The following is a 27,977-nucleotide window of genomic DNA, read 5'->3' on the forward strand; positions in this document are numbered from 1 at the left end:
GAAAAATTACGGTACACGGTCCTCAAAAGGTGTGTACCATATGTACTCTATAATTAAATAAAATAATAACATAATTTTTTATTTTTTGAGTTATAATTAGTAAAAATGTCATAATTAAACACAACATGAGATATAATTAAAGATCTTATAAGTCATAACTAAAATAATATCACAACTAGAGAAGAAAATTGATCATAACTAAACAAAAAAATAATATAACTAAGAGTGTATATGGTAGACTCCTTTTCAGTGGATGCATATTAGAATTTCCATTTTTAAATTTCTAAACAAAAGTTGGTGTATCATGGCCTTGTTTGGGATTGAAAATATTTAAAAAATTCATTAAAAAGGTCAAAAATATGGATTGAAAATTCAAAAATTGTTTTTGAAGAATAAAAAACAAACAAATTTTTATTTTTATTTTTTTATTACTTGAATATGGTACATGCTTTTTTAGTGTGTATATCATAACATTTTCCTTTCCAATAATGCCCCTTATCAATAACTATCAAATTCTGACTTGTTTTGAAAATTAGTTATTTTAGTTGATATTTTGATTTCTTATATAAAAAAAAATATATAGAAAAATATATTACAAAAATTGACCTTTTGATAATTTTTTAAAACTTTTTAACTAAAATAACTCATTGCGGAACTTACCATCAATAACTATTGTTACCGTCAAATTGTCAAATGCTACCCTCAAAGACTACTGTTACGGTCAAATTGTCAAAAAAAGATCTGTTTTTTTTTCTTCCCAAACTATTCATAGCATGACTTTTATTGTTTTTTTTAAGAACATTCAAAGAGATAACTTTGAGATCACAAAGTGTTCACAACCAGCACTAGTTTTATTATAAATTTGTGAGGTTGGCTAGGCATTATGCATTTATCATACTTATCGCATGCCAACCTCAAACTACCTACCCAACATGAGCCCTTACACACTTGCCATTCTCTCCCTCCTCTTTGGAGCCATCTGGTGGTCATTCCTCTGCCACCTCCGCCGTCGAAAATTTTTACCACCCGGTCCGTGGGCTCTACCAATTATCGGAAACCTCCACATGATAGGCACACTCCCCCACCACACCTTCCAAGTCCTATCCAAAAAATATGGCCCAATCATGTTAGTTCAGCTCGGCAACATCCCAACCATCGTAGTCTCGTCCCCACGCGCCGCCGAGCTCTTCCTAAAGACCCATGACACCGTCTTCGCTAGCCGCCCGAATATCCAAGCCGCCAAGTACATGTCCTATGGGAATAAAGGCATGGCTTTCGCAGCGTACGGGTCGTATTGGCGTAATGTTAGGAAATTGTGTACTTTAGAATTATTGAGTGTTGGGAAAATTGATGGGTATAGAGCGATGAGGAGGGAGGAGATGGAGGCATTAGTGCAGCGGTTGAAGGTGGCGGCAGCAGTGCGTGAGGTGGTGGATTTGAGTGAGAAGGTGGAAGGGGTGATGGAAGACATGACTTGTAAGATGGTGTTTGGGAGGAGTAGTGATGAGAGGTTTGATTTGAAGGCTGTTATTCAGAAGTCTCTGCAATTAGTGGGAGCTTTCAATATTGCAGACTTTGTCCCTATCTTGGCTCCATTTGACCTTCAGGTATGTTCACTTTTCTATACTATGATAAGTCTAAGATGATGTTGGTTTGTCAAAAGTTAGGATTAAGGTGGAATGTGGTTATTTTAGTAATTTTTTTATTTTTTTAATGAAAAGATGTATAGAAAAATAGAGAGGGTGGTATGATATGACTTTTTAACTTTTTGACTAAAATGGTTACTTCTCAAACGAGGCCTAAGATTATAAGAACGAAAATTATTGTGGTATTAGGTTGAAAATTTAAAACAAATTATATTTATTTGTGTATTAACATGAATAAGTTTAATTTTTTTTGTTAAAATATGAGGTGAAAAAAATTAATATATTTTGAATAATTTTTTATGAAAAATGTATAAAAGGTAAAAAAAGAAATTTTTTGAGTTTTTGGCAGCTTAAGTGCCCGTTTGGCAGCTTTATCTTTTTAGTGATTTTTTAAATTTTGAATTTTTCTTTTATGAAGTGACAAAAATAAAAAAAATTAGTGCGTTTGAAATAATTTTTTTAATTGAATAGAAAATTGTGAGGAAAAAAGTCATTGATTAATACATAACGATATGATATCATTTTTTTTTCTTGTAACTTTTATTTTCATTTTTTTTTTCAGCCAAAAAACCTACAAATCAACCTAGCCATAATTTTATGAAATTAACTAAACTCGCTTTACATAAAATGCGAAATTATTATTTTTATTATCAATTGAAAAAATTAAATTTAACTAATAATCATAAGTCTCGTTTATCTCTAACCAAATATACAGTAAATATGTTTTTTAAAATAAACTTCATTATTTTAGAAACAGGCATGATAAAATTAAATAATTATAATATTAGATTAATCTAATTTTTTTTTTTTTTTTTTGTGAATGATAAATACGGAGGGTTTCGAATCAGACCTATAGTGGGCTCTGAGCCCATCCCTTTCTTTAGATTTGGATTTCTTTAGATTTGGATTGAAGGATTTTGTTAAGTCCATCTCGTTCTCTATATTTGGATTGAAGGATTTTGTTCGTACCCATTATAGGATTCATTTTGATAATTTAAATTGTTTTTTTGGTAATATATATCATTAAAAATAATAATAAATTGGTTTAATAATTCATTTATTACATTTATAAAAAAATAATTGACAACAATACTAAGACCTTGTTTGCGAATTGAGAAATTAATTCTTTTAATTAATTTTTTATATAAAAATATATAAACAAAAATAAGGAGAGTAATGTGAATACAAAGCGAACATGCCACACATGTGAACTCTATTTTTGTGTAAACAAGGAAAAGACGTCATAAACGTATGGCCTACTAGACCCACTATTCAAGTTGTAACTTTGGACGTATATGGAGCCTTACTTTTCTAAAAGGAAAAATTCTTGCATGTGGATTGATTTTTTTGTTTTTTTAATTATTTTAGTTTGGATTAAAATAGTTTCATTTAAGATATATTTTTTTAATTTTTATAAAAAAAAATGTAATGATGATAGTTTAGATGTGGCAATTTTTAGTATAGAACTAAAAAGTCTATTTTATCTTTTTGTGACTAAAACATTCCCAACTCATGCTTAACCCACATGCCAAACGTGTGCTTAGTTACTTCTAGAGTATTCATACTTCTTTATCAATTATTATTTAACATGTTCTTTCATATTTCATAATCACTTAACATAAAATTATAATATCTCATATTTTTCATCAATCATGATATCATGAAACACTACGTGACCATATTCCAATAGTACCCACAAGTGTCCTGCAGCACAAGTAAAATATAAAAAAAATTGAAATATACATACATTTGTTAGATTTTTTTTAATGAATTTTTTAAAAAAAAAACTTTTTTGGGTTCCATTTGCCCAGCCGGATTGAGGAATTTTTTTTTTTTTTTTTTTTTTTTTTTTACATTTTAGATTTGTTTAAACAAGATATATCAAAAAAGTAAAATGTTTTGATATAATTTTAAAAAAAAGATTTTTAAAGACACATTTTATTTAAAGAAAAATATGACTTTTTTTATTTGTATGATAAACAAAGGCTCCCTAAATTCCAACTCCACTTTTAAAAAGGTGAATGTCATATATCACGGAAATACTTCTTCTCGCCTCTTATGCAATCTTTCCAAATGTCATAATGTCATAATTTTTTTTTTAAAGTGTTTTTAAATTTTTTAATTTTATCATATAATCAGTACGGGTAACAAAAAAAATAATCTGTGTGTTTGATTTTAATTTTTTAAATTTAATTTTTTAAAAATTGAATTTTTTGTTTTTTGTATTTTTGTATTTTTTATTTTTAGTAAATATTTTTAAAATTTTAAACATTTTTTTTTACTTGTTTAGATAAACCTTACTTAGATGCATCTAAAAAGTAAAATATTTGTGAAAAAATATTTTAAAAAATTAATAAATACACAAAAATATATTGAATTTTTATATTTTTTTTTATGTTTTTGAAATTTATGAATTTTTTAAAGATTTTTTTCACGAAAATTATACTTTTTAAGCCTATTTATGTTAAGTGTGTTTAAAAATTAAAAAAATTGTTTAAAATATTAAAAAAATTCAGTAAAAAATAATACAAAAAATAAAAAAAGTAAAATTTTCTGAAAAATATTTTCAAAAAAGTAGAAACAAACATGATGAATAATTTTAATAAACTTCTTAATCAGATGTGATGTATAATGAATCTTCCCTTCTTTTATTTCCATTTTTTTTTTCTCTTGACCCAAAATAAATGAATAAATAAAAGGTAAAGTACATTGACTACTATTGAAATTTGAAAAAAAAATATAATAAATTCTACAATTTTGATATAATTACTTACTGACCTCTATTTTAGTAAATTTAAATGGACCAAACTTAATGCAGATATTGCAAAAAAAACAAAAATAAACAATGTAAAGTAAACATTTTCAAGAAAAAAATTGACGACAACATTTTTTTTTTTATCAATATACCTAACAAATTATGTTGAAAATAAGATTAAGTATTATATAAATTAAAATTACAAGAGACTCAATGTAATTAATTATACTAAAATTGTGAGATTTATTGTATGTATTTTCCAAACATTAAGAGACGCCTGTCTAAATTCTAATTAACCCATAAATAAATAAACAAAAGTAAGCTATAAAAAAACACACACAAAAAATGTTAACATTGAATAATATGTCAACCATATGGCTTCTAAATATTGCATTTGAATTCAGGGTTTGACTCGAAGCTTCAAGGAAACCAACAAGGCCATTGACACAATCTTGGAGATCATCATCACCGAGCACGAACAAGACCCTTCTAGGATTCACCAAACCCATGACAAAAAAGACTTCATTGATGTAATGTTGTTATTAATGAACAACAAATCCTCAACAACAACCCACGACGAGCTCTCCTATTCCATCGATCGCAACAACATCAAAGCGATCGCAGTCGACATGATTGTCGGAGCAATCGACACCTCGACCACTGCAATCGAGTGGGTCATGTCAGAGATCTTGACCCACCCGAGGGTGGCCCAAAAGCTCCAACAAGAACTCATGAGTGTCGTTGGAGGAGAGAGAATTGTGGCAGAAATGGATTTGGTAAAGTTGGAGTACTTAGAAATGGTTATTAAAGAGACTTTGAGAATTCACCCAGTCGCTCCATTATTAGTCCCACGTGAATCGATGGAGGATATTGTCATCGATGGCTATTTCATACCTAAAAATTCACGAATTTTGGTGAATTCTTGGGCTATGGGCCGTGACCCAAGTATCTGGTCAGACAATGTTGGGGAGTTTTTACCCGAGAGGTTTATGGATGGGCACGTCGACATCCGGGGAAGGGATTTTCAACTTATACCATTTGGGTCAGGTCGGAGGGGGTGCCCCGGGATGCATTTGGGGCTAACTAACATTCGGTTGGTGGTGGCTCAGTTGATGCATTGCTTTGATTGGGAATTGCCTAATGGGATGAAACCAAATGAATTGGATATGAGTGAAAAATTTGGCTTGTCATTGCCAAGAGCCAAACACTTGCTTGCAATTCCAACTTATCGCTTGTAGAAATGTGCTCTTATGTGAACTTTAAATATGTGTGCAAGTATTATTTATTTATTTATTGCTTTGATATACAATTTTATTAGTTGTTGCGTTTTATTTCTTTTATATTTGTTTAGATTATATGTAAGGGCTACACTCTCTTTATTTTAGAGAGAAGCAACTATACGGTTGAATTTACTTTATAAAATTTATAACGTATATTATTTCGATAATTCAAATTGTTCATTTATTCTTTTTTTCTCTTGATTTTTTCTATAATTAGATACTTGTCTCTACTTATATTCACATTTTCTTAAGTAGGAGGTGGCACCTCCTTAAGTGAGATGTGTGCATATTTGGCAGTACTAATTACACCACTAATCTAAATAATATAGATTAACACTAATTAAATTAGATTAAAAAAACAAACAAATAAATCTATCATATAAATTTTATCATAACAAAAAAAATGCAAAGTTGTAGATTTTAAATCTTTCCCATTATTTCAGTATCCAAACTACAGAGATAAAATCCATAGATTTCTATTGCTTAGATATTTGAAATCTATTGACTACAAATCCATTCTCAAACAAATCTAAATTAAAGGGGTGAAGGATGATTTTAGTCGAGAGGTATAAATGTTTTCTTTTAAAATAAATAAATTTAAAGAGGATCACTATTTGCAGACTAGAATCAAAACTAAATAAATATAAATTAACATTATATTTAAAATTTGCCTCAAGGGCAAATTACATAGGCTAAAAAATGTATTTTGTCCTCACTCTGCCAAGGCAAGTTCAACTTCATAGAAACCACGCAGTTCAACCCAGTGGTTCGGGTCTTTTCCTTTCTCACAGGCATCGCATACAATTGTCAACCCAGTGGTTCGGGTCTTTTCCTTTCTCACAGGCATCGCATATGACCTCTTTTGAGCCATCTTGGGCTTAAAGAGGACGAGTAAGGGTGAGAGCGTGTCTATGAGGTCGGTATTTTAGGCTAAGATGTAGCGAAGCACATTAACAACTATAGAAGGCACCTTTGCATAATTAACATGCATAATTAACATCCACTGTCAATGTTTGAGTGGAAATGGCAACTATACGTCTTTGGAAAAGAATATTCGAGTGAGGATGAGTCCAGGAAAGGTAGACAATCAAAAGGTTTCAAGTTCCTCCTTGTGGGGTTTCTCGGCACAAGATTTGTGGAGGATTAGATCACATTGGGTACATTTGTAGTAAGGTCGACATGAATGACCCGAGATGAGTTTCTGACACTTTCTACAAGTAACATTGTTGTCATTGTCATCCTCATCCTTGATCTCTTCACTTAAAACTATGCAAGTGTATAGATTGCTTGTCTTTCTGCTGCGCGCATTTTTTATTCATGACTGGAAATTTAGATTCTTCCTCTCCCTCAACGGTTCTAAAACCACTATTTATCCGCTGATTGAAGTCGACGCGGTGGCTTTTTTGGCAGATTGAAAGACGAGACACAGCATGACTGACACACTTATTAACGTGGGCAGTGGTTTCTACCGTGAGCTTGCGGATGTCGCCAATGTCATAATCTGAGGACTCATTGAACTTTTCCAAAAACAGCTTAAGATCATCCCATGTTGAAGGCATGTACCAACTGGTGGCACCATCAACAACCCCTTGTTGTCTCTGTAGACGTTTCCTCCATTCTACTTTATCACTTTATATGCACTCAACGATAATAAGATGGGCTCCTGTAAATAGGGATGCATGCAGAATTCAACATAGAAGGGACGAACATAATTACTAATATATTTAAAATATATATATATATATATGAGCTACAATATCAATTTTTACATATATAAAAGATAATAATGATTTTGTTTTCTTTAGCGACTGTAAAATAGTTTATTTATTAAAGTAATATATTTTGAATTGTGTTTAACACTCTTTCATATCATCAAAAACATGTGTGATAGAATTGACATTAAAATTTCAATGTTTCTTAATAAATTTAATCAACTAGACAACTTCTTATCTTTTGATCGGTAAAAAAGTAATCTTTATTGATGTAGTCAAAGTACAATACAACAGAAAAACATCAATAAAGAGATGAGTGCAAGGAGCATCACAACACAACTAAACGATCCTAATTAAGTTGGCACCAAAGAGCTCACCCAATCATTTGCTAGCACATCATAAGTTGGTGAAAAATCAACAAATAAGAACAACCAAAAAACAAAGGAGCTTAACAATATTCAAAACAACTGATTGACAACAAACAACTAGAACTACACTCCAACCACTATTGACTGACAACAAAGAATTGGGCTTTAGGATTTGCCATCGATCATAGTTTTAATAAATTAATTTCTTTTTTTTTTATTTTAACCAAAATGGTTTCATATTTTTATACATTTCATAAATATATAGAGATGATCACTTAAACTTGGAGCCATATAAATCTTTTAAAAAAAATAAAAAAGAGAGCAAACTTTTATAATTTAGAGATAATTATTAATATCCATTCTTGCCTGTAGAAGTTGAAAGCTGAAGCAAACGATCTCGATGGGAAGGACGAGACGGGGGAGTCGAGGACGACTGAGAGACACAAAAAAAGCTGGAACAAAGCGGTTTGGCAGACGACTTCAAACGATAATGTGTTGAGGTGTTATGCGGATTGGCTCATGACGGTTGGTAGCAGCTGCTGAAGCGTGGCGATGCAGCTACGAACATCATCTAGCTTGAGAACAACACAACCCAAGTCTTGTGTTAGTAACTTTGCCAAAGTGCTCTTCCCTGTGTATGGATGCTATGATCATTTGGGGTTAAACTGACCCCATCTCTCTCTCTCAAGTTTGACGACTCTTATGATCCAACAGCAACCAATTCACACTCTTCACTTTTATGTATTCATTTTAATTTTTTTTTCTTTTATTTTTATAATCAACTGTTGAAGTTAATTTCCGTATATCTCAATTAATTTTTGAATCAAAATAAATGTTTTAGACTGATTTTAAAAAGTTTATTGTATTTTGTTGGCGTCATAAATTTGCAATATTATTATTATTTATTATTTATATAATTGCAGGACATGTGACACCCTTCTACTCATTTGGAAGTTATAGGAAGTTATGAAATGTGGAAAGATGATAGAGAACAAAGAGGAGAATATGGAGCATGAAATAGAGATTGAAGAAAGTTATGGAAGTATGAAATGGAAGAGATGGAAGAATAAGGTAGTTATTAGGTAGTTTTTTTCTTACAAATGTTTGTCTACAAATATGTTTGCTTATAAATAGTCATTCATGGCTATATTGTAAAAAGATTCAGAACTCAAATCAAAGACAATTGATTTCTACTTTTCTTGTCATTTATATTTCCTGCACTTAATTTTTTGCACTTCCTTTTTGAAGTATAGGAATAGAGGTAAATTCATGGTTAGTTTGATTGTTTACTCAATCACCCCGATTATTCACTCAATCATCTTTCTCCGTCTCCCTCGTTTTTTTAATTTTTTTTTCTTTACATTTAACAATTTTGAAGTTCTCTTTATTGAGGCAAAAGAACAGTTAACACAGTCGCTTGATAATTAACTTGAATTTAATCTGTAAGGATTTTTCAATCTTTGCTGGCACGCTCGCATTTATGATATTTTCCTTCATAGAAAAAATAAGCCAACAATTTTTGGCATGCACGGTGGGACGTTAAGTGTAAGAAATGAAAAATGAATTAAATTCATTTATTTCAAATAGCTTAGATGAAATCTTTTGGTGTAAACATAAAATTTGGAATTTTCAAGAAGAGATCCATTTTCTTGATGAAATAAACTTTCATCCCTTACAATATTATTTGGTGAAAGAAAAAAGATACCATTTAATTAGAGAAATTCATCAACTTGATATGAAAATTTGCTAATGGAATGATGAGTTGTTAATTCTTACTACCAAGTCTTTAACTTAAGCTTTAATAGCCAGAATTGGTGAATTTTTTCAAATTTTTTCCATGGTTGAAAATAACAAAAGCATATAGTTGATTTCATCAATGGCTCGGGGGGTCAAAACTCATTTTTAAAGAGCCAATTTATGAAAATAACATGGCCAAAAAGCATGTTATTGAGCCAAGTATGGTTAAAAATAATGTTCCATATAAGACTCGGGGGTTTAAAAACCCATTCTTAGAGAGTCAAATCATGGACATAAGATGTTTATGAAAGATTTTCATAAGCCATTAATGGCTAAAATAGAACAGCCAAGCCAAGCCAAGCCAAAAAATGATGAAACTTATATGGAGGATTTTCTTAAGTCATTAATGGCTAAAATGGAACAATCCACTAGACTAAGAAATGATGAAACTCACATAGAGGATTTTCATAATCTAGTAATGCATAAAATAGAAAGACAACCCCATTTGTCAATGAATGGAGAAAGTTATTTGGCCAAAGAACATGTTCTCAAGCCTAGTTCAAGATAGCCCGCTGATAAAAAGCTTGGGCTGTCAAAAATGACAATTTGGATTTGAGACTAAAGGACAACTTCGCAAAAACAATACTAGAGGTTAGTTCAGTATAATGTACACTGCTCCCAACACTCCACATAGGTGAGACCAACATGAGTGATGTTCCGTTCCTCAGAGATGAATACAAATAGTAAAGAATAATAATCTGTAAGGAATATTGAAAAAATAAGTTAAATGATTCCTCCATTATTTCTAGCCAATCTCATCTCAAGGAGATATACAAGTGAGCTAGAATGCAATATTTCTAAGGAATCTAATATGTTCCCTCTCCCAAAGAATAAAGGGGTCCTCGGTTGGGACATATTTTAACTAATTTGCATACCACACCCACGGTCCCACTTCTCAACTGAAATCAATACACCCATTTGCTGCCAAAACTACATCCAAAATTTGCCTTCTCACCACAAAAGTATTTTGCGACTCTGATACAATCCCCCCAAAACTCTCTTCAGCATCATAGCGAACACTTTTATAAGCAGCTTATATATCCACCTAACAAACTGATAGGACTAAAATCTCTTATTTCTTCTACTCCTCTTCTCTTTGGAATGAAAACAACAAAGAGACATTCAAACTCTTCTCAACAAAATCATGCTCAAAAAGGGATCGCATCAACCCATCATTTCCCCCAAACCACCCCCCAACACCAGTGTAAAAGGCTAACATCATCCCGTCTGGGCCAACAGCCTTAACCCCATTAAATGTTTTTAAAGTTGCTCCCACATCCTCCTCAGTCAGGCCCTTTCCAACCAAGCCTCATCCGCAAATGAGATAGAACAAAACTCTATCTCATCTAGTCTTGGACGCCTCACTGGTCTCTAAACATAGAGTTTTGAAAAAATCTACCACACCCTACTGGATCTCCTCTCACCTTGTCAAAACTTTTATCCCTAACATTAATACTAACAGTGATATTATGGCATCGGTAAGTATTAGTCGTCATGTTAAAAACAATGGGTATTTTCAGTCACCATTCTTCAGGCAGAGAGATTTCAACTTCTGCCTCCAAATAATTTCTTCGATCTTAGCTATCCAACCAAACACTCCTCATCCTTCTCTCTATCCTCATCCTCTGCATCTGAAATCAGTCTCGTCTGTTTTAACTTCAAACTCATCAATTCAACGAATCTCCTCCAACACTTCAGCTTTTTGAACCACTAACTTCCCAAATTCAAGCCCTCATTTAAGATTTTTTTTTTTTTTTTTTGATAAATAAAAGTAACTTTAATAGAAAATACCCTCATCTAAGATGGTTCCCATCCTCCTAATGAAAAGGATTTGAAAGAAAAGGGTACCCCACACCAAAATTTCAAAGCCATTGCATACTTGGCAGCCCATAGTTGACAACTATAATCTAAAAAGCAAGGATACATAACAGACAAAGGACATATATGATATGATACAGACACTCTGACATGGTTACATATACATGAATATAATAACAAATTATATACATGAATTTAATAACAAATTCTTTGTTAAAAATACATTTATATTTTATACATGAAAATAGAAAGAAATCATTTTTCAAACTCTATAAGTTGAAAAGGAAATATGAACAAAAGATCATATAACTATTGTAAGAAGCTCTAATCCCAATCAAACTATAAATTTTAGGCTTTTAGGTTCGTAAATTTAAAAGTCTAAAGAAGGAAAGGAGCGATTAATAGATATAACCAATAGGGTTTATTTTATGGATTATTTTTATTTTAATCATTGGTTGTCAAATTATTTTATTCAAAATTGTGATGTTTTAATACATGTCAAACCAATAAGCATGTATCCCATAAGTGTCTAAAGGGTCACCATTTCTATAATATATATATATATATATATAAAATAAAATTAAAAAAAAAAAAGTAATTAGACACATTTGAACAAGCATCTAACACGTTTTGGGAAATGTTAGTTTCAACATCTATAAGAAACACCTTCTTAGAAGTGTTCGTGGTTCTTAGACTATAATGTCTATTTTGTAGGCTATTGCAAAGGAAAGAACACTAGAATTCTTAAAACAAATATCTAAAGAACATGGATTCTCCAGACCTGTCAATATAGCTATTGACATCAAAGAAAAAAACTAGAGTTGCATCAGAGTATTTGCCAAGCAAGAATCATGGAGTATATATACATTGATGGTAACATGATACTGTTGAGAGTCACCACTAACTCTCCTCACTCTCTAGAATCTTCTCTCTAGAATATTCTAGAAGTTTCCACATGAATCTAGAATATTCCGGAAAGATCTAGAAGATTCTGGAAAGATCTAGATTCTAAAATATCCTAGAAAGTTCCAAAACATTAAGAAGTTAGGAGAAAACTGGAGAAAACTAGAAAGTTCCGGAAGGTTCTAGAATATTTTAGAGAAGAATAGAAAAGCTCTAATATGTACTAAAGTAATCTAGATTGTTCTAGGCTGTAGGGTAAGTATGAGTGTATTCTAGAAAGTTCTTCAAGTAGCATAAATATGAGATGAGTGCATGTATTAAGCAATTAGACAATTGAGTGAAACAGAGTGAGTCCAAAGTGAGTGGTTAAGCACTATCTAGTGTGAGGTGTCTCAAAGTCTTGTGTAAGGAAGACACAAGTGTGAAGTGCTTGAATATATGTGTGAGTAAATAAGTGAAATGTATTAGTGTGTGATTATGTACAAGTTTTTTGTGTACAATCAATAAAGGTAGTATTTCTGGGTTCACCAGTGTGTCAAACTCAACAGATACTACCTAATTCTTTAGGTTTGGTTAAAGGAAGAGCGATGAGGGATTTAGAGATACAATCACCATAACAATGGGATAACAAGCCAAGCTAAATGTCAAAATGTGAAAATTCAATTGAACATTTAAAGTGACTTCAAGGTTGAATGAAAGACATGTGCAACCCTAATGCGACCAGATGGCATTTCTATCACCTTGACTTGGGCTGCATGAGCATTTTAGCTGGTTTTTCTCTTCTTTCTTTCCCTTTTCTATCTCCTTGCAATCTTATATGGGTGTGCCATCTAAAGGAAATATGCCTTATTCTTCCTCTATACTTCCTCTTTCTAATATGCTTCATTTTTCTACTACAAAGAGGATCTTCAAGCTCCATTTTCATCATTTCCCATGCTTAAAAGAACAAATTATTGAAGAGATAAAAAGGATATAAATCCTCAAACTTCAAGGTTGTTTTCTTTTGTCTTATTTTATATCATTTAAATGCATCAGAAGGATGGGTCTTTTCCTGCTGGATTGTCAACATTGCCAACTCTCTTTAGGGTGGCCCTTTCATGTGGTCCTGTAGTGATATAGTTGGACATTTTGATATCAAGGAACAAAGAACCGTCTTCCTTTGTTTCCTTTCCATCAAAGGAGACATGGAGGAAGTGTCACGTTCAAACGGGTAAATGGGTAAATGAGGGGTTATAGTCTCAAAACATTCTAGAGTGCTAAGCGGCTTGCACACATTGGCTTGTATACGAGAAGGTGGTTGGCACCACAAGGGCCATGATTCCCTCTTTTTTTCTCTATGAAACAATTTTGGAAGCCCATTTAACCATTTGATAAATTTGAAGAAAAAAGGCACATTTATCACTCTATGTTATACATGCGAAGGGCGTAGAAAGTGTTAATCACTTGTCATTGCATTGTGTAGTTTCTTGGGGGATGTGGAGCATTCTTATTGTTCGGAATTCAGTGAATTGTCCTTCCTCCAATAGGGACTAAGTTTTATTAGCAGGCCCTTTGAGAGGGTGCCGGCACCCTTAGACCGTTGATATGTATAAATGTTCGGATAGTACTTGGGAGACGTGTAGAGCACTCTCATTGTCCGGAATTGTGTGAGTTGTCTTTCCTCATATAGGGACTAAGTTTTATTAGCAGGCACTTTGAGAGGGTGCTGCAGCTGCTCCCTTGTGCCTTATGTAGACCTTTGATATGTATAATTGGGTTGTGGGGTGCACTATGGTTATTCTCCTTCTTGAGCATGTTAGCTGACTCTTCTATATCTTGTGTACATGTGTTTATCACCAATTTTTCTACGACTTTTAAATACACCCCATCCTAAATGTTGACAATTATTATGGTCACAAAGGGGAGGGGATATTCCTAATCATCATAATTCTTGTGAAAGCCAAATGGACTACCTCCCTACCCCTTCTCAATGCGTTCATAAACAAAGCCGCTTCTGGGGGTTCAATGGAATTAGTTTCGAGAGCAGCCGAGAATACATGCGATTGCATAACAATTCAATAATTTTGTGCTGATTTTTGTGGGAGTGGGGCTCCTTCTTTCAGCATTTTGCAACTACCATTCAGACACGCATATAAAATCACATATATTTCTTTAAGAAATCCCAAACAAAAGCAGAAAATCCCAGTACAATCAGAGTTCCAATAACCCATTATTCAACCATCATAAAATCAAATAATAATAAAATAAAAGGCTATTGAATTGAATTGCTTACAGTGGGAAGCTGGGGAGGTGGAGGAGGGTAGAGAGTATGATTAGAAGGAGGGTACTGATCAAGGAGAGAAGGCAAGTACATAACCAGTGTTCCATGAAACCCTCTGTTCCCATCTAACGTTCGAATCTCCGGACCCAGTCCGCACACAACGAAGTACTCGAAGATCCGAGCCATTCTCGATCCTCTCCCTCTCTCACAACTTTGCAACAGTTAGATAGAGAGAGAGAGAGAGAGAGAGAGAGAGAGAGGAATTGGGTGTATTGATGTATAATAAGGATTTGCTTCAGAGCTGAGTTTTATGGGTTTTGATCTCTACCTGTGACTCTCTGATCAAAATGCTTGTGAATAGATCAACATTTCTGATTGGGATTTTTCTATGATACATGAAAGTGGTTTTCATGTATCATATATAAATAAATTTAGACAATTAGTTTTAAAAGTAAAGTAAATCTAACTATTGATTAGTAATAATTAAAATTAGGTTAAAAAATCTAAGTAGTTTTATAAAAAATAAGGTAGTTTTTAATGATTTTGAAATCAAAAACTTACTATTTTTAATAACTATACTTATCATCAATTATTAATAAAATACACTTAACCTGTTATTCAGGTAACAGGTAAAGTTAAAAAATTAAGTTATAATAAATTTTCAAAACCTCTAAAATAAACATAAAATTTATAAAATAGAATTTAAGAAAAAAAATATACAAAATAAATATGAATTTTATACATTTTATTATAATTTATTACATTTTATGAAATATGAGTTATTTATTTATTTATCTACTTAATGGCAATAAATGAAACTTAGTTTCCTTTTCATTTACCACACTTGAAAATAATAAATGTAATTAATGAAGAAATATAATTAATAAAATATAGAAAAATTTAAAATTTATTTGAGAATTCCATGAACAAAATTTTACGTTTATTTTTTAAAATTTTAAATATTTGAAGATTTGAAGATAAGATTGTTATTGATTTAGAACTCCTTAAAAGTAAGAATCTATGTCTCTATAGTCTCTATCTCTTTTTTTACTTTAACTTTCTATGATATTTTGAATTTATAAATTTTAATGTTTTGTTGAAACAACATTTCACCTAGTTAAAAGAAAAATTATGAGATTTAAGTGGTAAGAAAAAATAAATCAAGTTTGATGAAATCGTAAGTGCAGTCTGAAGTTTAATTTAAATGATTGATTAATCAAGTCTACTAAAATAGTAAGTAGAGTCTAATTGAGTAGTAAGTGTTGTTTAAGTGATGAGCCAAGTTCGATAAAATAATAAGTAGAGTCTAACTGAGTAGTAAGTGTTGTGTAAGTGATGAGTCAAGTTCGATAAAATAGTAAGTAGAGGCTCATTGAGTAGTAAGCGTTATTTAAATGAGTGGTAAGTCAAGTGTGATAAAGTAATAAAGTAGAGTCTCATTGAGTAGTAAGTGTGGTTTAAATTAGTGGTAAGTAAGTCTGATAAAATAGTAATGTGACGTCCAATTTTTTTTTTTTTTTTGAAATATCAAGGGAAATTAAATAAACAAAATGACTTAATAAACTAAAAAGTTGACATCTTAATAGGACATTCCAACTCTCGTACATAACCAAAGATTCAAATAATATTAAATAAAAACTTAAGATTATCCAAATACAACATCAAATGAAATTATAAGGTCCTTAATAGCTAATTTATAAGATAATAAAGTTATTCGACTTTAGTCATGATTTCAAGTCAGCCAAGGCTCTACGTTAACGTCAACTCCATTTCAGCTTCAATTATTTCCTCGCCAAAACCTGACATAAAACGCCAGGGCAACAAAAATATATGCCATGAGTTTTGCAACACAGTAAGAAAACATAACCAACCTACTATTCTTTTTAAGAGAAAAGTAATGAAATTATAAACACGAGATAACAATATAATTGTAAACATGAATTACAACCATTAAAATAATTTCAATAATTTTAATAAATTAGGTGACACTCGAAATCTCACCAAAGAGATTGAACTTACCAACCACTAAGTATGGCAACGGTTAATTTGAAACCCTTCCTTGGTCAAATATTTTAGTGTTACCAACCGTAACTACCAGGGATGCCCACGTCCGGAGTTATATACCCAAGTAGTAGCATCCGTGGTCTGCCCCAAGGAAACGGTCTGCTAGGGGTACGTAACCTCCCTGTGTGCCACCGGCACATCTACCCTTATTCCAAAACCAAATACCGAAAATTGTTCAAATAAGTCCCGTGCCATCTTAGAGTTTTGCAACACAATTTACGTGAGAATTCTCAAAACCAGGGCTCACCCTGAACAACCGGTATTAACCGTCAACCCTTAATTTCGTACACTCTTTAAAACCAAGACTCACTCTGAGCAACTGGTATTGACCGTCAATTGTTAACTTCGTATATGCCGTTAATCATTTCAGTTAATTTTGATATTACTCACAAATAATTCCAATTTTTAATCATAATTGATGTTACACCAACTCATTAAAATTCCCAACATAAAATATTACACATGTCACACAATAATAAATAAATGTACAACATTTAAATAAACAATTTATTTAAACCATGGTATGAAATAATAATTTAGATATAGAGAAAATAAACCAAAGTAGCACACGTGCATGTATTTTTAATTTACAAGATTAGACTGCCACAATATTAAATAAACCACAATACACCCATACATGGATTACTAATTTACTATATTTGATGAATTGAACCAACACAATAACTGATTTTTATCCGAATAAATAATTGAAGTCATGATCTTAAACCTGCCTAGAAATTTCAGGTTATACCTTAAGTAATAAAAATTATAAATAAATTATTTATACAGTTCTAAAATTCGTGAAAATGTACAGAATATTCAATAAATATGTTTGGGTCATTTTTCAGAAATAAATTCCCAAAAATAAGTTATAAATAATTCTGTAAAATTCCCAGAAATTTTATGACACAGATTTATCACATTTCCTTAAATTAATTCCATACTTAAATTTTATAAATAAATTCCATGATCTAAAAATTTATTATGAAACTAGACTTCTCAAATTTCATTTTTTGCTTAGAAATTATCAGATTTGGTTTAATATAAAATTTTTAATGATTTTTCAAACACATAACAAAATTTGTCTATAGCTCCAGATTTGGTTAAAAATATGTATAAATTCATAAAAAACTCAATAATTGTTGAAAAATTTTGTGGATGAACTAGACATCATTATCAACAACTTTGTAGAAGAAATCATCTTCAAAGTTTGAGTATAAAATTGTCTAAAAATTAGTACAACTTTTTGGCAGATTTAAAGTGCCAAATAACATCTTCAATAATCTTTTTAATGGCATAAACTACACATGCAAGTCCAAATTTGATGTACCATCATAAATTTTCATACAATTATAAATAAAATTTTATCTACAAGTTTAGACATTTTATCATATATATATAATTTGAAAATTTCAAATATATAAAAAATGAGAGGGCTGAGAGGGTTTTCTTACTATGTTAGGTTGCTAACGATTTATCGTCCGAATTTGATTTATGATCCTTATCGTAAGATATGACCGTCTTGGCTCCATGATCGTCTTGCTGAAATTTCACATTAATCGGACACGATCTCATCGTTGATCTTTCATTGAATTCTCTTAGAACCTTTAGTTGTTGGTCATCATCTTAGACTTATAATTTGAAAGATCTAACCCCAAAAATGGATTCTACACGTCGAAAAACCTAAGGGTGGTCATCCCCAAAGTCATAGGACCACTCGATTAACCTAAAGGTACTAGGATGCACCGCAGCACCAAGGGCCGAGAAACGCTGGATAAAATTCAATTCATCTTCTCCAACAACCGTAGCATGCACGAACAGAAGACCCAGGATTTTAGTTTCAATGCCACTAGTTCAAATGCTTGTATCTTCTTCATCGTAACTCCGTTTTATCTTATTTTTCTGTCATTGGATTCATCTCACGGCCTAGTTTTTGGTTCACTACTCACACGCCTCGTTCCGTCTATTTTTTCATGCTGTCGGATTTCCAAAATTTGACGAAAAAATAAGATTATTTTCCTACCGTCTCGGACATTTTTTTCGAACCATCTTTCTGACCCCATAACTTTCTTAATTCTTAACGGTTTTACTTCATTCTTTCTCCAATCTCTTCAACTTACTTCGTACTTCATCTTACATGGCCTATTTGTCTCACTTCTTCCTGGAATGGATGGTTTTGGCATGCCGAAAGTAAGCCGAAAACCAACTTTTGAACTTCAAAATAAACTTCTCTAACTTTGCTTCTTTCTCCTCCATCTTCCTTCTTCTTCTCTTTCTTCACCTATAACACTTTGTGAATGGTGGTTCTAGATGATAATAGAAATAGGTGATGGTGGTGGTGGCGGTCTGACGGTGCGCCAATGGTGGTGAAGTTCGCGGGTTGGCGATAGTGTGGGTTAAAGCCGTGACTATGGAGGTCGGGAGGAGGGGTAAGAATAGAGATAAAGAAGAAGAAATAGTTTTGAGAATGAGAGGTGTAGAGAAAGAGAGATGAAACGGATAGAGAGAAATCTATGAAATTGGAAGAGCAGCAAAATGAGGAAGAGTAAAAGATGATCAAAGAAAATGAAAAGAAATAAAAAAAAAAAGAAATTGAACACAGCATGTTCATCACGTTTATTTTGTTATAGGAAATGATTGCACGTGGAAGGTGGGATGTGAGAAAACATGGGGAGCAAGCCCATGGTTTTTTATTGGATTTTAGTGCAGAAAATATTAGGTTTCAGTGTAATTTAATTACAAAAAAAAATATAGAGAAAAATATAATAAAAATATCATACGGCTCAGAAATTAATATTGAGTAATAATATAAAGTCAAAAATATTTTATTTTATTTTGTTTTGAATAAATTTTCAATATAAAAATATACAGAATATTAAATTCAAAATATTGTGAATAATTATTTAAGAAAATTAAAAATATATATATTATTTTTATTATATAAAAATACGGGGTTTCACAAGTAAGTATGGTTTAAATAAGTGGTTTCCAACTTACAACAATAACTAAACGCGCTTACTACTTGATATGATTGTACTTACTATTCCACATAACTACACTTACTATTCAAACATTAATAAAATTCACCTAACCTCTAAAATAAATATAAAATAGAATGTAAACAACAAAAAAATATACAAAATAAATATGAAATTTATAAATTCTATTATAATTTTTTACATTTTATGGAATATGAATTTTTTATTTATCTACTTAATGGCAATGAAGGCAATAAATGAAACCTAATATCTTTTTCATCTACCACAATAAATGCAATTAATGAGAAATATGATTAACAAAATATAGGAAAATTTCAAATTCATTTGAGGATTCCATAAACAAAATTTAGTGGCAAGAAAGAAATCAAGTTTGATGAAATAATAAATGTAGTCTTAAGTTTAGTTTAAATGATTGATAAGTCAAGTAATAAAGTAGTAAGTAAAGTCTCATTGAGTATAAATGTTACGCCAAAAATTCTTACACAAAAGGAGTAACTTTTCAGAAAAAATATAAGCACTCCCACGAAAATGTGTAAGCTTAAGCAAAAGGTGTAAATTTGATGAATTTTTTTTTCACAAAAGGTATAAGTGACTTCCGAAAAAGCTTTAAGTTGGGCTTCCACAAAAGGTGTAAGTTCGAAGAAAAAGTATCAATGTTATGTCAAAAATTCTTACACAAAAGGAGTAACTTTTAAAAAAAAATATAAGCACTTCCACGAAAAGGTATAAGCTTATGCAAAAGGTGTAAATTTGATGAATTTATTTTTTCACAAAAGGTATAAGTGACTTTCGAAAAAGCTTTAAGTTGGACTTCCACAAAAGGTGTAAGTTCGAAAAAAAAGTATAAATCTTATGCCAAAAATTCTTATACAAAAGGAGTAACTTTTCAAAAAAAATATAAGCACTTCCACGAAAAGGTATAAGCTTAAGCAAAAGGTGTAAATTTGATGAATTTATTTTTTCACAAAAGGTATAAGTGACTTCCAAAAAAGCTTTAAGTTGGGCTTCCACAAAAGGTGTAAGTTCGAAGAAAAAGTATAAATGTTATGCCAAAAATTCTTACACAAAAGGAGTAACTTTTCAAAAATGGTGTAAGTATTTTCACGAAAAGGTGTGAGCGTAAGCAAAATGTGTAAATTTGATGAATTTATTTTTTCACAAAAAGTATAAGTGACTTCCAAAAAAGGTTTAAATTGGACTTTTACAAAAGGTGTAAGTTCGAAGAAAAAGTATAAGGGTGGAATAACATTTCAAAACGTTCATAAACACAAAAAGAGTAACATTTCAAAATGTTCATTTCAAAGTGTTCATAACACAAAAGGAGTAACCTTTCGAAATGTTCATTAACAAATTGGGAGAACCACTGAACAGTTACCACCAACGGTTTCTTTGTTCTGTCTCTCACCCCCCCCCACACCACACAGAACAGTTACCACCAAACCTTATCCCCGCTTACCACCCAACCATCGCTGGCCACCGTCGCACGCCACCGCCTCAAATCGCCACCGCCGCTGTTGTAGGTTTTTTTTTTTCTCTCTCTGTCGATCTTGGTTTCTCTCTGTCGATCTGTCTCTTCTCTGTCGATCTCTGTCGATCTTGGTCTCTCTCTGTCGATCTCCGCCGATCTTGGTCTCTCTCTCTGTCGATCCGTCTATCTCCGTCTCTCCGTCTCTGTCAAATGCGAAGCTTGAAAGCTAGGGTAGTTAATTAAATTAAAAACCCTAACAAGAAGAAGTCTCCAAATTTTGAAGAAATTAGAGCTCATCTATTTGATCTTGCTTGACCTTAAGTTAGGTTTCTATAATTTTGTTGAATCATTAAGCTTCACCTAATTTTGAAGTTGTTGATGAAATTCTTGAGCTTGAGTTTGAATTTAAAGGTCTACTTTTGAGTGGAACATGAAAATTGTTTGTGTATCATGATTGTTAAATTTTGGTCTTTAATTTGAGCAATTTGTACATACATCTATACATGCATTCTTGAGTATGACAATTGTCATGTTCTCTTTGGCACTGTGAGATCAACTAATGATGCTTATCCATCTGGGTATGGTGTTGGAGTGTAATGGGTGGGAAATTGGTTCCTTTGAGAAGGGGAGTTTATGGCAATTGAAGAATTTTTTAGATTACGCATAGGTTCAGTCCTAAAACATTTTTTGGGGGCTTTGAGGGGTTTGGACAGTTTCTCTCACTTTCTATGAGCATGAAGAATGGTTCATATAGTAACTTATCTATCATGAAATGACCTGTTTGTATGGTATTCGTGTTGATGCACTGGGACATTTGTTTGATCGGATATTCTTGACAGTGAAGTACTCAATGGTATTAAATTGGTCAACAGTGCTCTTTTGTCATTGTTTGACCAATTATTTTATTAGCTTGATTAATTTATTATGTAAATTTTGTAAAGCAATTTGTTTTTTGAATTTATGTTTTTAAGAAGTCTTATGACTTTGATGGTCAGGGTCCTGTGGATATGTTAGTAAGTAACTACTCTTAGATGGCCATTGTATATTTTGAACATCAAATCAACTTGGCCTGTTTTTTAGTAATTCCGCAACTAATACGAGTCTACTAAATATGCTCTTACTAAAGTTCATCATTTTCTGGAACACTTGATTTTCTCAACAAATCTTGAAATTTGAGAGGTGGGTCTAGAAACTAAAGTATGAAAAATGTGTAAGATTTCATGGAAAATGCTAGTGGAGGGGTGGCAATGGAAGTTTTTATGCTCACCTTAAGGGTATGGGAATGACCCTTGGAGGTGCAATTACATGGGAAAAAGCACTAGAGGAACTAAAATTTTGAATGCTTTTCTTGTAAATTATAGTCACTAGGATGGGTTGGAGATTTTTTGGAATTACTTTTCTTATTGAGAAAATTGTGCCATTGGGAGGTAAAGATTGATATAATTTTTTTTTTTTTTTTTTTTTTTTTCCGGTTAGGTTGAAATCCATTAATGCGCATAGGATTGTGCTTTGGTTTGGTAAGGAAAGTGAAGAAAATTACTATTTTTTAATTAATCCATTCCTATTATTTTATACTTTGGATGATTTTACTATTTTGGGTGCAGTGTTTAAATAAGATCCTGACAACTGAGTCTTAGGGTTGGTTGTTTCCAGAGAGGTGCTTTTTAATCTTTCAGAGGAATTGTTAAGTAGTGTCTTATGTATTTCTTTTTTTATGGGGAAAACTTAAAGCTTTATTTTGAGTCCTACCTTTTCCTCAACTTTCCTATTTTTGATCTCTTTGTGGTTGGTGACTTTATGTTGCACTCAGTTAACAAGTAACAACACTTGACATTATGTTATGAGGTCCACTGGGAAGAGTAAATAATTGGCAATCCTTTGAAAGCTCTGGAGGTCTTTAATTGAAGTTAAAGAATATCATGAAAAGATAATTGTTCTTACAAACTTTTTATTCTAATATTTCTTCCTCTTCTTGCAGTATAGTACTTACATGTATGCTTATTTATTTGTTATTTGATGTTTAAATTTGTTTGCTTTAACAGGTCTAGCTTTGTTAGTTGATGTTCCAAGGGATGAGAATATAACTGGTATCCATTTACAGTACATTGCTTTACATTTGATAGAAAACAATTTTTCTTTTTTCTTTTTTACTTTCCTTGTTTCCTTCTCTATAATTTGTTGATGTTTCTAAGAGACAAGAGCATAACTGGTAGCCATTTGCAGTATTTTTCTTTGCATATGATTGGAAACATGCCTTTTTTCCACCTTGTTGTTGTTTGCTCTATTAGTTGAATAATACACATTAATTGGTAAGATTTTGGGGTTCTTAGCAAAGAGATTGAAAGCAATAATGTTGGACAACAATAATACAAAGGGGATTTTGGCCATAGCCCTTTACTGATAGAAATTTATTGTGAAAGTTAACAGTCAAAAAGTTTCACATAGAAGGTCCCTCATTTAAACAAATGCTTGCTGAATGATATAATGCCTATATATATAATTGTAAATTTACTCACCATCTCATATAAATACTCACTTAACAATAAGGGGCATTCTGATAAGTGCTTATCCAGGTTTACTTTATAGAGTATCTATTATGTATTTAATGTTCTCCATGTTTTTCTAAAATTGGGTGATTAAATTATGACTCTCTCTCTCTCTCTCTCTCTCTCTCTCTCTCTCTCTCTCACACAGCTAAAGTTATGAAATCCTTACATATTCCCATGGGAGTACGTCGTGTGCTTTTTAGAACATTAAACACTGACAGGTAAATCATGACATTTAGTTTTGCATAATGATCGTATGTGTGGACCATGTTTCGGTTATGCTCTTCAAGGAAGTCTTGAGTTCTGGGGTATTTACTACTTGTCAACTATGTTGATTTGGAATGAAATTATTTCAGTTGGACATATAATACCACTGAAAGTTGCTGTGGAAGTGAATTCAATTGGTCTGTGTTATCATTTTTTACTATATGAGGTTAACTGAGAATGCTTTATTACAATTCATATAAGAATTTAATATAGAAAAATAGGGCGAGTCGCATGGACAATAGTCTTTATTGAAGTTCCATATTTGGTTGAAAGCCTAATGCTAGTGACATTCTAAAAGTTTGTTTCAGCTGAGCCTGTGTGGCTACAGATGTGTTGCGGCTTTCAACAGTCTTACTAGTGCTAGTCTGCTCCAATTCAAGTGTATATGGACATAGTAGACACCCAGGCCACTCGGATTCTTGCCTAAATTACTTGTTGAGTATCTTGAATATGCTGCATACTGGCTGTAATAATTCTGTCCATAACTATAATGGATATGGTATGTGTAATTTGTAGTTCAATCTCTATTACAGACTTGCATTTATATGTCACATGTGATGCATGCTCAAATTGTTTGATTTTTTTTGATCAAGTTGCACCAGGAATAACTCTCTGCAGTTGAGAAATAGAAGCACTACAAGTTTTTATTTTGATTGACTTGTATGTTCAACATGTGTGACCTATTCGTAGAAAACCATAATAAGAGAAGTTTGCAAAATTACAATCTAAAGGCCAATTTATTTTGTTTGATTACTCAAGATTGTCGTGTTCTCCCTTGTTTAGTTTAAAAATAGATTGTTTTAGCAGTTGAGTTGGGTGCTAACCCATTAATTGGCATATTTCTAATTCAACAAAATCTAAATTCTCCCTTGTCGTGTTCTCCCTTGTTTATTTTTTTCTTTCTTTCTTGTACTCTGAGAAAACTTAATTGAATAGTCATGTGGTTGTTTCTAGTTATTAATGCCTTATATCATCACTCCACATTGGCAGTTTCAAGCAGGCCTTCGAAGTGCCCTTTACTACAATTTCCAAGAAGAAACTTTTTAAGGATTTGTTGCGACTGTTTCCAGTTGCATCTTCACCAAAATCTGCGTCCTTAAGTTTTCCTACTTCAGTATCATACTACCAGGTATGTCCTTCAGCACATAAGGTTGTCTTTCAAATTTGATAAATGCTAGGTTGCATGATAAATTGGATATCTGTTTTTCTTCGAAATTCGTGGAACTTAATACAAGTTTTCTTTGTAATTCCTCTTTTGTATGTTTGAAATAGTTCTCTTTTTCTTGTCATCGTGGAATTTATTAGCCATGAGTTGCTGATAAAAAATAAAAAAATTAAATAATAGCTATGACTATGAGTTGGTGCATAGTTAAAAAAAAATTTTAAAAAAAATAAAAAAATAAAAGCCTTCTTAGTTGACCAATCAAATCATCTTAGTTGCGTTGATATCATCGTAAGTGGATGGTCCAAAGAACTAGATCTCTATCACCTTTTGTGCTAGAAGAGGTGGCTATCAATCAAATTTTGAATAAGATTACAGACGCTCTATTTTCTACCGTTTACTCACAATGGGAGTAGGGCTCACATCTTCAATTGGTGTGGGCCCCAATCCACCCATTTTGCCATTTATGTTTATGAGATGTTGATTGGCATGATGATTTGTAAATTTAAACCATTAATATAGAGCGTGATGATACGGCTTCTTTATTATCCCAATTGTAGCAACTTCAAGCACATTTTAGTTGACCACCACTTAATACAAGAGAATCTCATAACTGGATGAGATAATGAAATAAGTATTGTTCTGTACCTAATATGGATACAAACATATATAGTTAATATCAAGCAAATAAATAAGGATAAAATAAACTTGCACCTGGTTATGTAAGGCTCAAACATATCCCAAGGGCTGGAGCATGACACAATTGACTCATTCTGTTGCCACCTCTACTCATACAACCATTTTTTTTGTTACTCTCAAGATTTCTCAGGTAAGGACTGCTGTCTTTTTTAATTTTTTTTATTGAATTGCCCCCCCCAGTGCCAAAGTTGTGCGGTATAAACTGGATTACTATGCCTAAGTTGGAATATTAATTGAGAACATATAAGTTTGATAGTAATCCAACAAAACAGAATATTTCATTCTAGGTAATGTGTGTTAACAACATGGTTTCTTTCACATGCTCTAACCTTTAAACTGTAATTTGCGTGAGCCTGTGGAAAGCCTTCGACCAGATATGGCTTCATTCCTAAATGGTTTAATTTTAGTCTGTACTGTAATTACATAATTATTATTTTAATTTGATTCTCATTACCTACTTTGTCTTCTCTGTTTTTTAATCTTTGGCAGTTTATATTTGATGCTGCTGCAAAGTTCTGTGTTGATATTGCAACTCATCAGCATGGATGTTGTGTTATGAATCAATGCATTGATAAGTCAGTTGGGAAATATCAGGAAAAGTTGGTTGCAGAAATTGTTGCTAATGGGCTTCTTCTTGCTCAAGATGCTTTTGGGTAATTTTTTTTGAAAAGTTTGGATGATATCTTTGATTGAATATTTTTTATGTACTATGTATGCATGCTTATGGGTGTATTTTGATAGAATGATCCACATAGAAATATATCCAACAAATGAGTATTTTTGCTCACTAAAGCAATAATTTTCCTGCTGTGATACGGTTTGTTTACATTCTTGTTAGGAATTATTGATTTCTCTGTAATTCTATTATTTGTTACTCAAAATCTTGCCTTTTGAATATCACTGCATTTAGTAATATGGTAACAGAAAAAACAAACAAACAAACAAAACTTCCATGATTTGAGCAGTGTAAAGAAGGGAAATGCCTCACTGGAAGCTTTCTTGTTATCTGTTCCTGATGGCTACCACTGCGTGGATCTTTGTCTATATAAAGTAATGATCTTAAGAGTTTCCATGTTTATGCCGTTAATTTTCATAACTGGTTGTCTATATGACCTTTTCTTGTCGAAAACAGGAAAGTCAAATCGTACTATTATTAAACGAATCAACTACCAGTTCTGAAAGCTCCAATAATGGTTGTATAATGATTGTACAAGCGAGTGACCTTCCATTTGTATCTATTTCAAGATCCACTGGTCTAAACCGTTGGAATCTGCATGAACTGAAGGTATATTCTTGTTGAGTTTGATAGAGCAACCTGATATACATGGGTTTATTGTGCTTGCAAAATCTATCAGTTTTGTTGTGTTGGCATGTCTCTGAAATTCTACTATCTGTGAAATTGAACTTCTGCTTCTCCTGACATGCAATTTTGTTTGTGTTGGTACCACTCCAACATTTGGGCAATCAACTTCAGCTTCTGCTAGCAGCAGCTTTTTTGGAACTGCTTTGTCTTCTTTTGGGGATCAGAATTCCTTCTTAGGTGGGTATTTAAATAAGTTATTGCTGGTTACTCTATAATATGGTTACATATTTCTTTTGCTACTAATATGAATCATTATTATTTTCTCAATCTATTTTGCAGGATCCCAGTCCACAACACCAACATTTGGAACTACAGGCTTTGGACAGTCAGTTTTTTGCAGTCAACATGGACGAAGTATAGCAGCTTACACTGCTACTGCTGAAGTAGATGACGGAAGTAGTGCTGCTAAACTGGAGTCCATTTCTGCCATGACCATTAACAAAGACAAAAGCCATGAAGAATTGAGGTGGGAGAGCATTTGGAAATTATTGGTGTTGGTGATCCATCTGGAAGGGGTCTAGGTTTTAGCTATGTTCGCACTGCTCGAAGGCTCCAATATCAAATGCAATGGTGAAGAAAAAGCAAGCTGTTAGTCGGGGAGGTTCAACTGTAACTGGAACAAATGCTGAATCTGTGTGTTCTGAATCTGTTGTGAATTTGTATTTTAAATTTAGATGTTGTAACTGGCGAATTTGTTTTTAAATTTAGATGCAATGGTGAATCTGTGTGTAACTGGTGAATCTGTGTGTTCTGAATCTGTTCTAAATCTGTATTAGATACTGAATCTGTTTTAAATTTAGATACTGAATCTGTGTGTTCTGAATCTGTATTTTAAATTTAGATGCTGTAACTGGAACAGATGCTAAATCT

The 27,977-nt window shown here is 32.1% G+C and overlaps 2 protein-coding genes and 1 long non-coding RNA gene across 6 annotated transcripts; 2 read left to right on the forward strand and 1 right to left on the reverse strand.

The window, feature by feature from the left end:
* Nucleotides 1-750: 750 nt before the first annotated feature.
* LOC114270783 (cytochrome P450 CYP736A12-like) lies at nt 751-5,848 on the forward strand. Its single transcript, XM_082909029.1, has 2 exons — nt 751-1,607; nt 4,806-5,848. The coding sequence occupies exons 1-2, from the start codon at nt 906-908 to the stop codon at nt 5,637-5,639; spliced, it is 1,536 nt and encodes a 511-aa protein (XP_082765155.1). The 5' UTR covers nt 751-905; the 3' UTR covers nt 5,640-5,848.
* A 386-nt stretch (nt 5,849-6,234) lies between these two features.
* On the reverse strand, nt 6,235-14,951 carry LOC114296096 (uncharacterized). The gene is made up of 3 exons (XR_014356675.1): nt 14,552-14,951; nt 8,128-8,336; nt 6,235-7,344 (listed from the first exon to the last, which is right to left on the reverse strand). It is a non-coding gene; the product is annotated as an uncharacterized LOC114296096 (long non-coding RNA).
* A 6,320-nt stretch (nt 14,952-21,271) lies between these two features.
* On the forward strand, nt 21,272-27,932 carry LOC114296103 (uncharacterized). 4 transcript variants are annotated; one of them, XM_082909030.1, is made up of 6 exons: nt 23,766-23,837; nt 24,874-25,012; nt 26,234-26,397; nt 26,877-27,029; nt 27,219-27,284; nt 27,387-27,932. In XM_082909030.1, the coding sequence occupies exons 1-4, from the start codon at nt 23,773-23,775 to the stop codon at nt 26,899-26,901; spliced, it is 393 nt and encodes a 130-aa protein (XP_082765156.1). In that variant the 5' UTR covers nt 23,766-23,772; the 3' UTR covers nt 26,902-27,029; nt 27,219-27,284; nt 27,387-27,932. The 4 variants fall into 4 exon arrangements, 1 of the variants encoding a protein (XP_082765156.1); XR_014356677.1 differs by lacking the exon at nt 23,766-23,837 and adding an exon at nt 21,272-23,157 and having other exon boundaries at nt 26,234-27,029; XR_014356676.1 differs by having other exon boundaries at nt 23,763-23,837; nt 24,838-25,012; nt 26,234-27,029.
* The last annotated feature ends 45 nt before the right edge of the window (nt 27,933-27,977 follow it).

This window comes from Camellia sinensis, chromosome 15 (genome assembly GCF_055761805.1).
Source record: "Camellia sinensis isolate YWXY chromosome 15, ASM5576180v1, whole genome shotgun sequence".
Taxonomy (NCBI): Eukaryota; Viridiplantae; Streptophyta; class Magnoliopsida; order Ericales; family Theaceae; genus Camellia; species Camellia sinensis.

Excerpts from the sequence above, each read along its gene's own strand:
- LOC114296103 (XM_082909030.1), top strand. The coding sequence starts at position 23,773 with ATGAAATCCTTACATATTCCCATGGGAGTACGTCGTGTGCTTTTTAGA. Across the intron at positions 23,838-24,873 it reads AGAACATTAAACACTGACAG|TTTCAAGCAGGCCTTCGAAG; the intron begins GTAAATCATGAC and ends CCACATTGGCAG. Across the intron at positions 25,013-26,233 it reads CTTCAGTATCATACTACCAG|TTTATATTTGATGCTGCTGC; the intron begins GTATGTCCTTCA and ends AATCTTTGGCAG.
- LOC114270783 (XM_082909029.1), top strand. The coding sequence starts at position 906 with ATGCCAACCTCAAACTACCTACCCAACATGAGCCCTTACACACTTGCC. Across the intron at positions 1,608-4,805 it reads TGGCTCCATTTGACCTTCAG|GGTTTGACTCGAAGCTTCAA; the intron begins GTATGTTCACTT and ends ATTTGAATTCAG.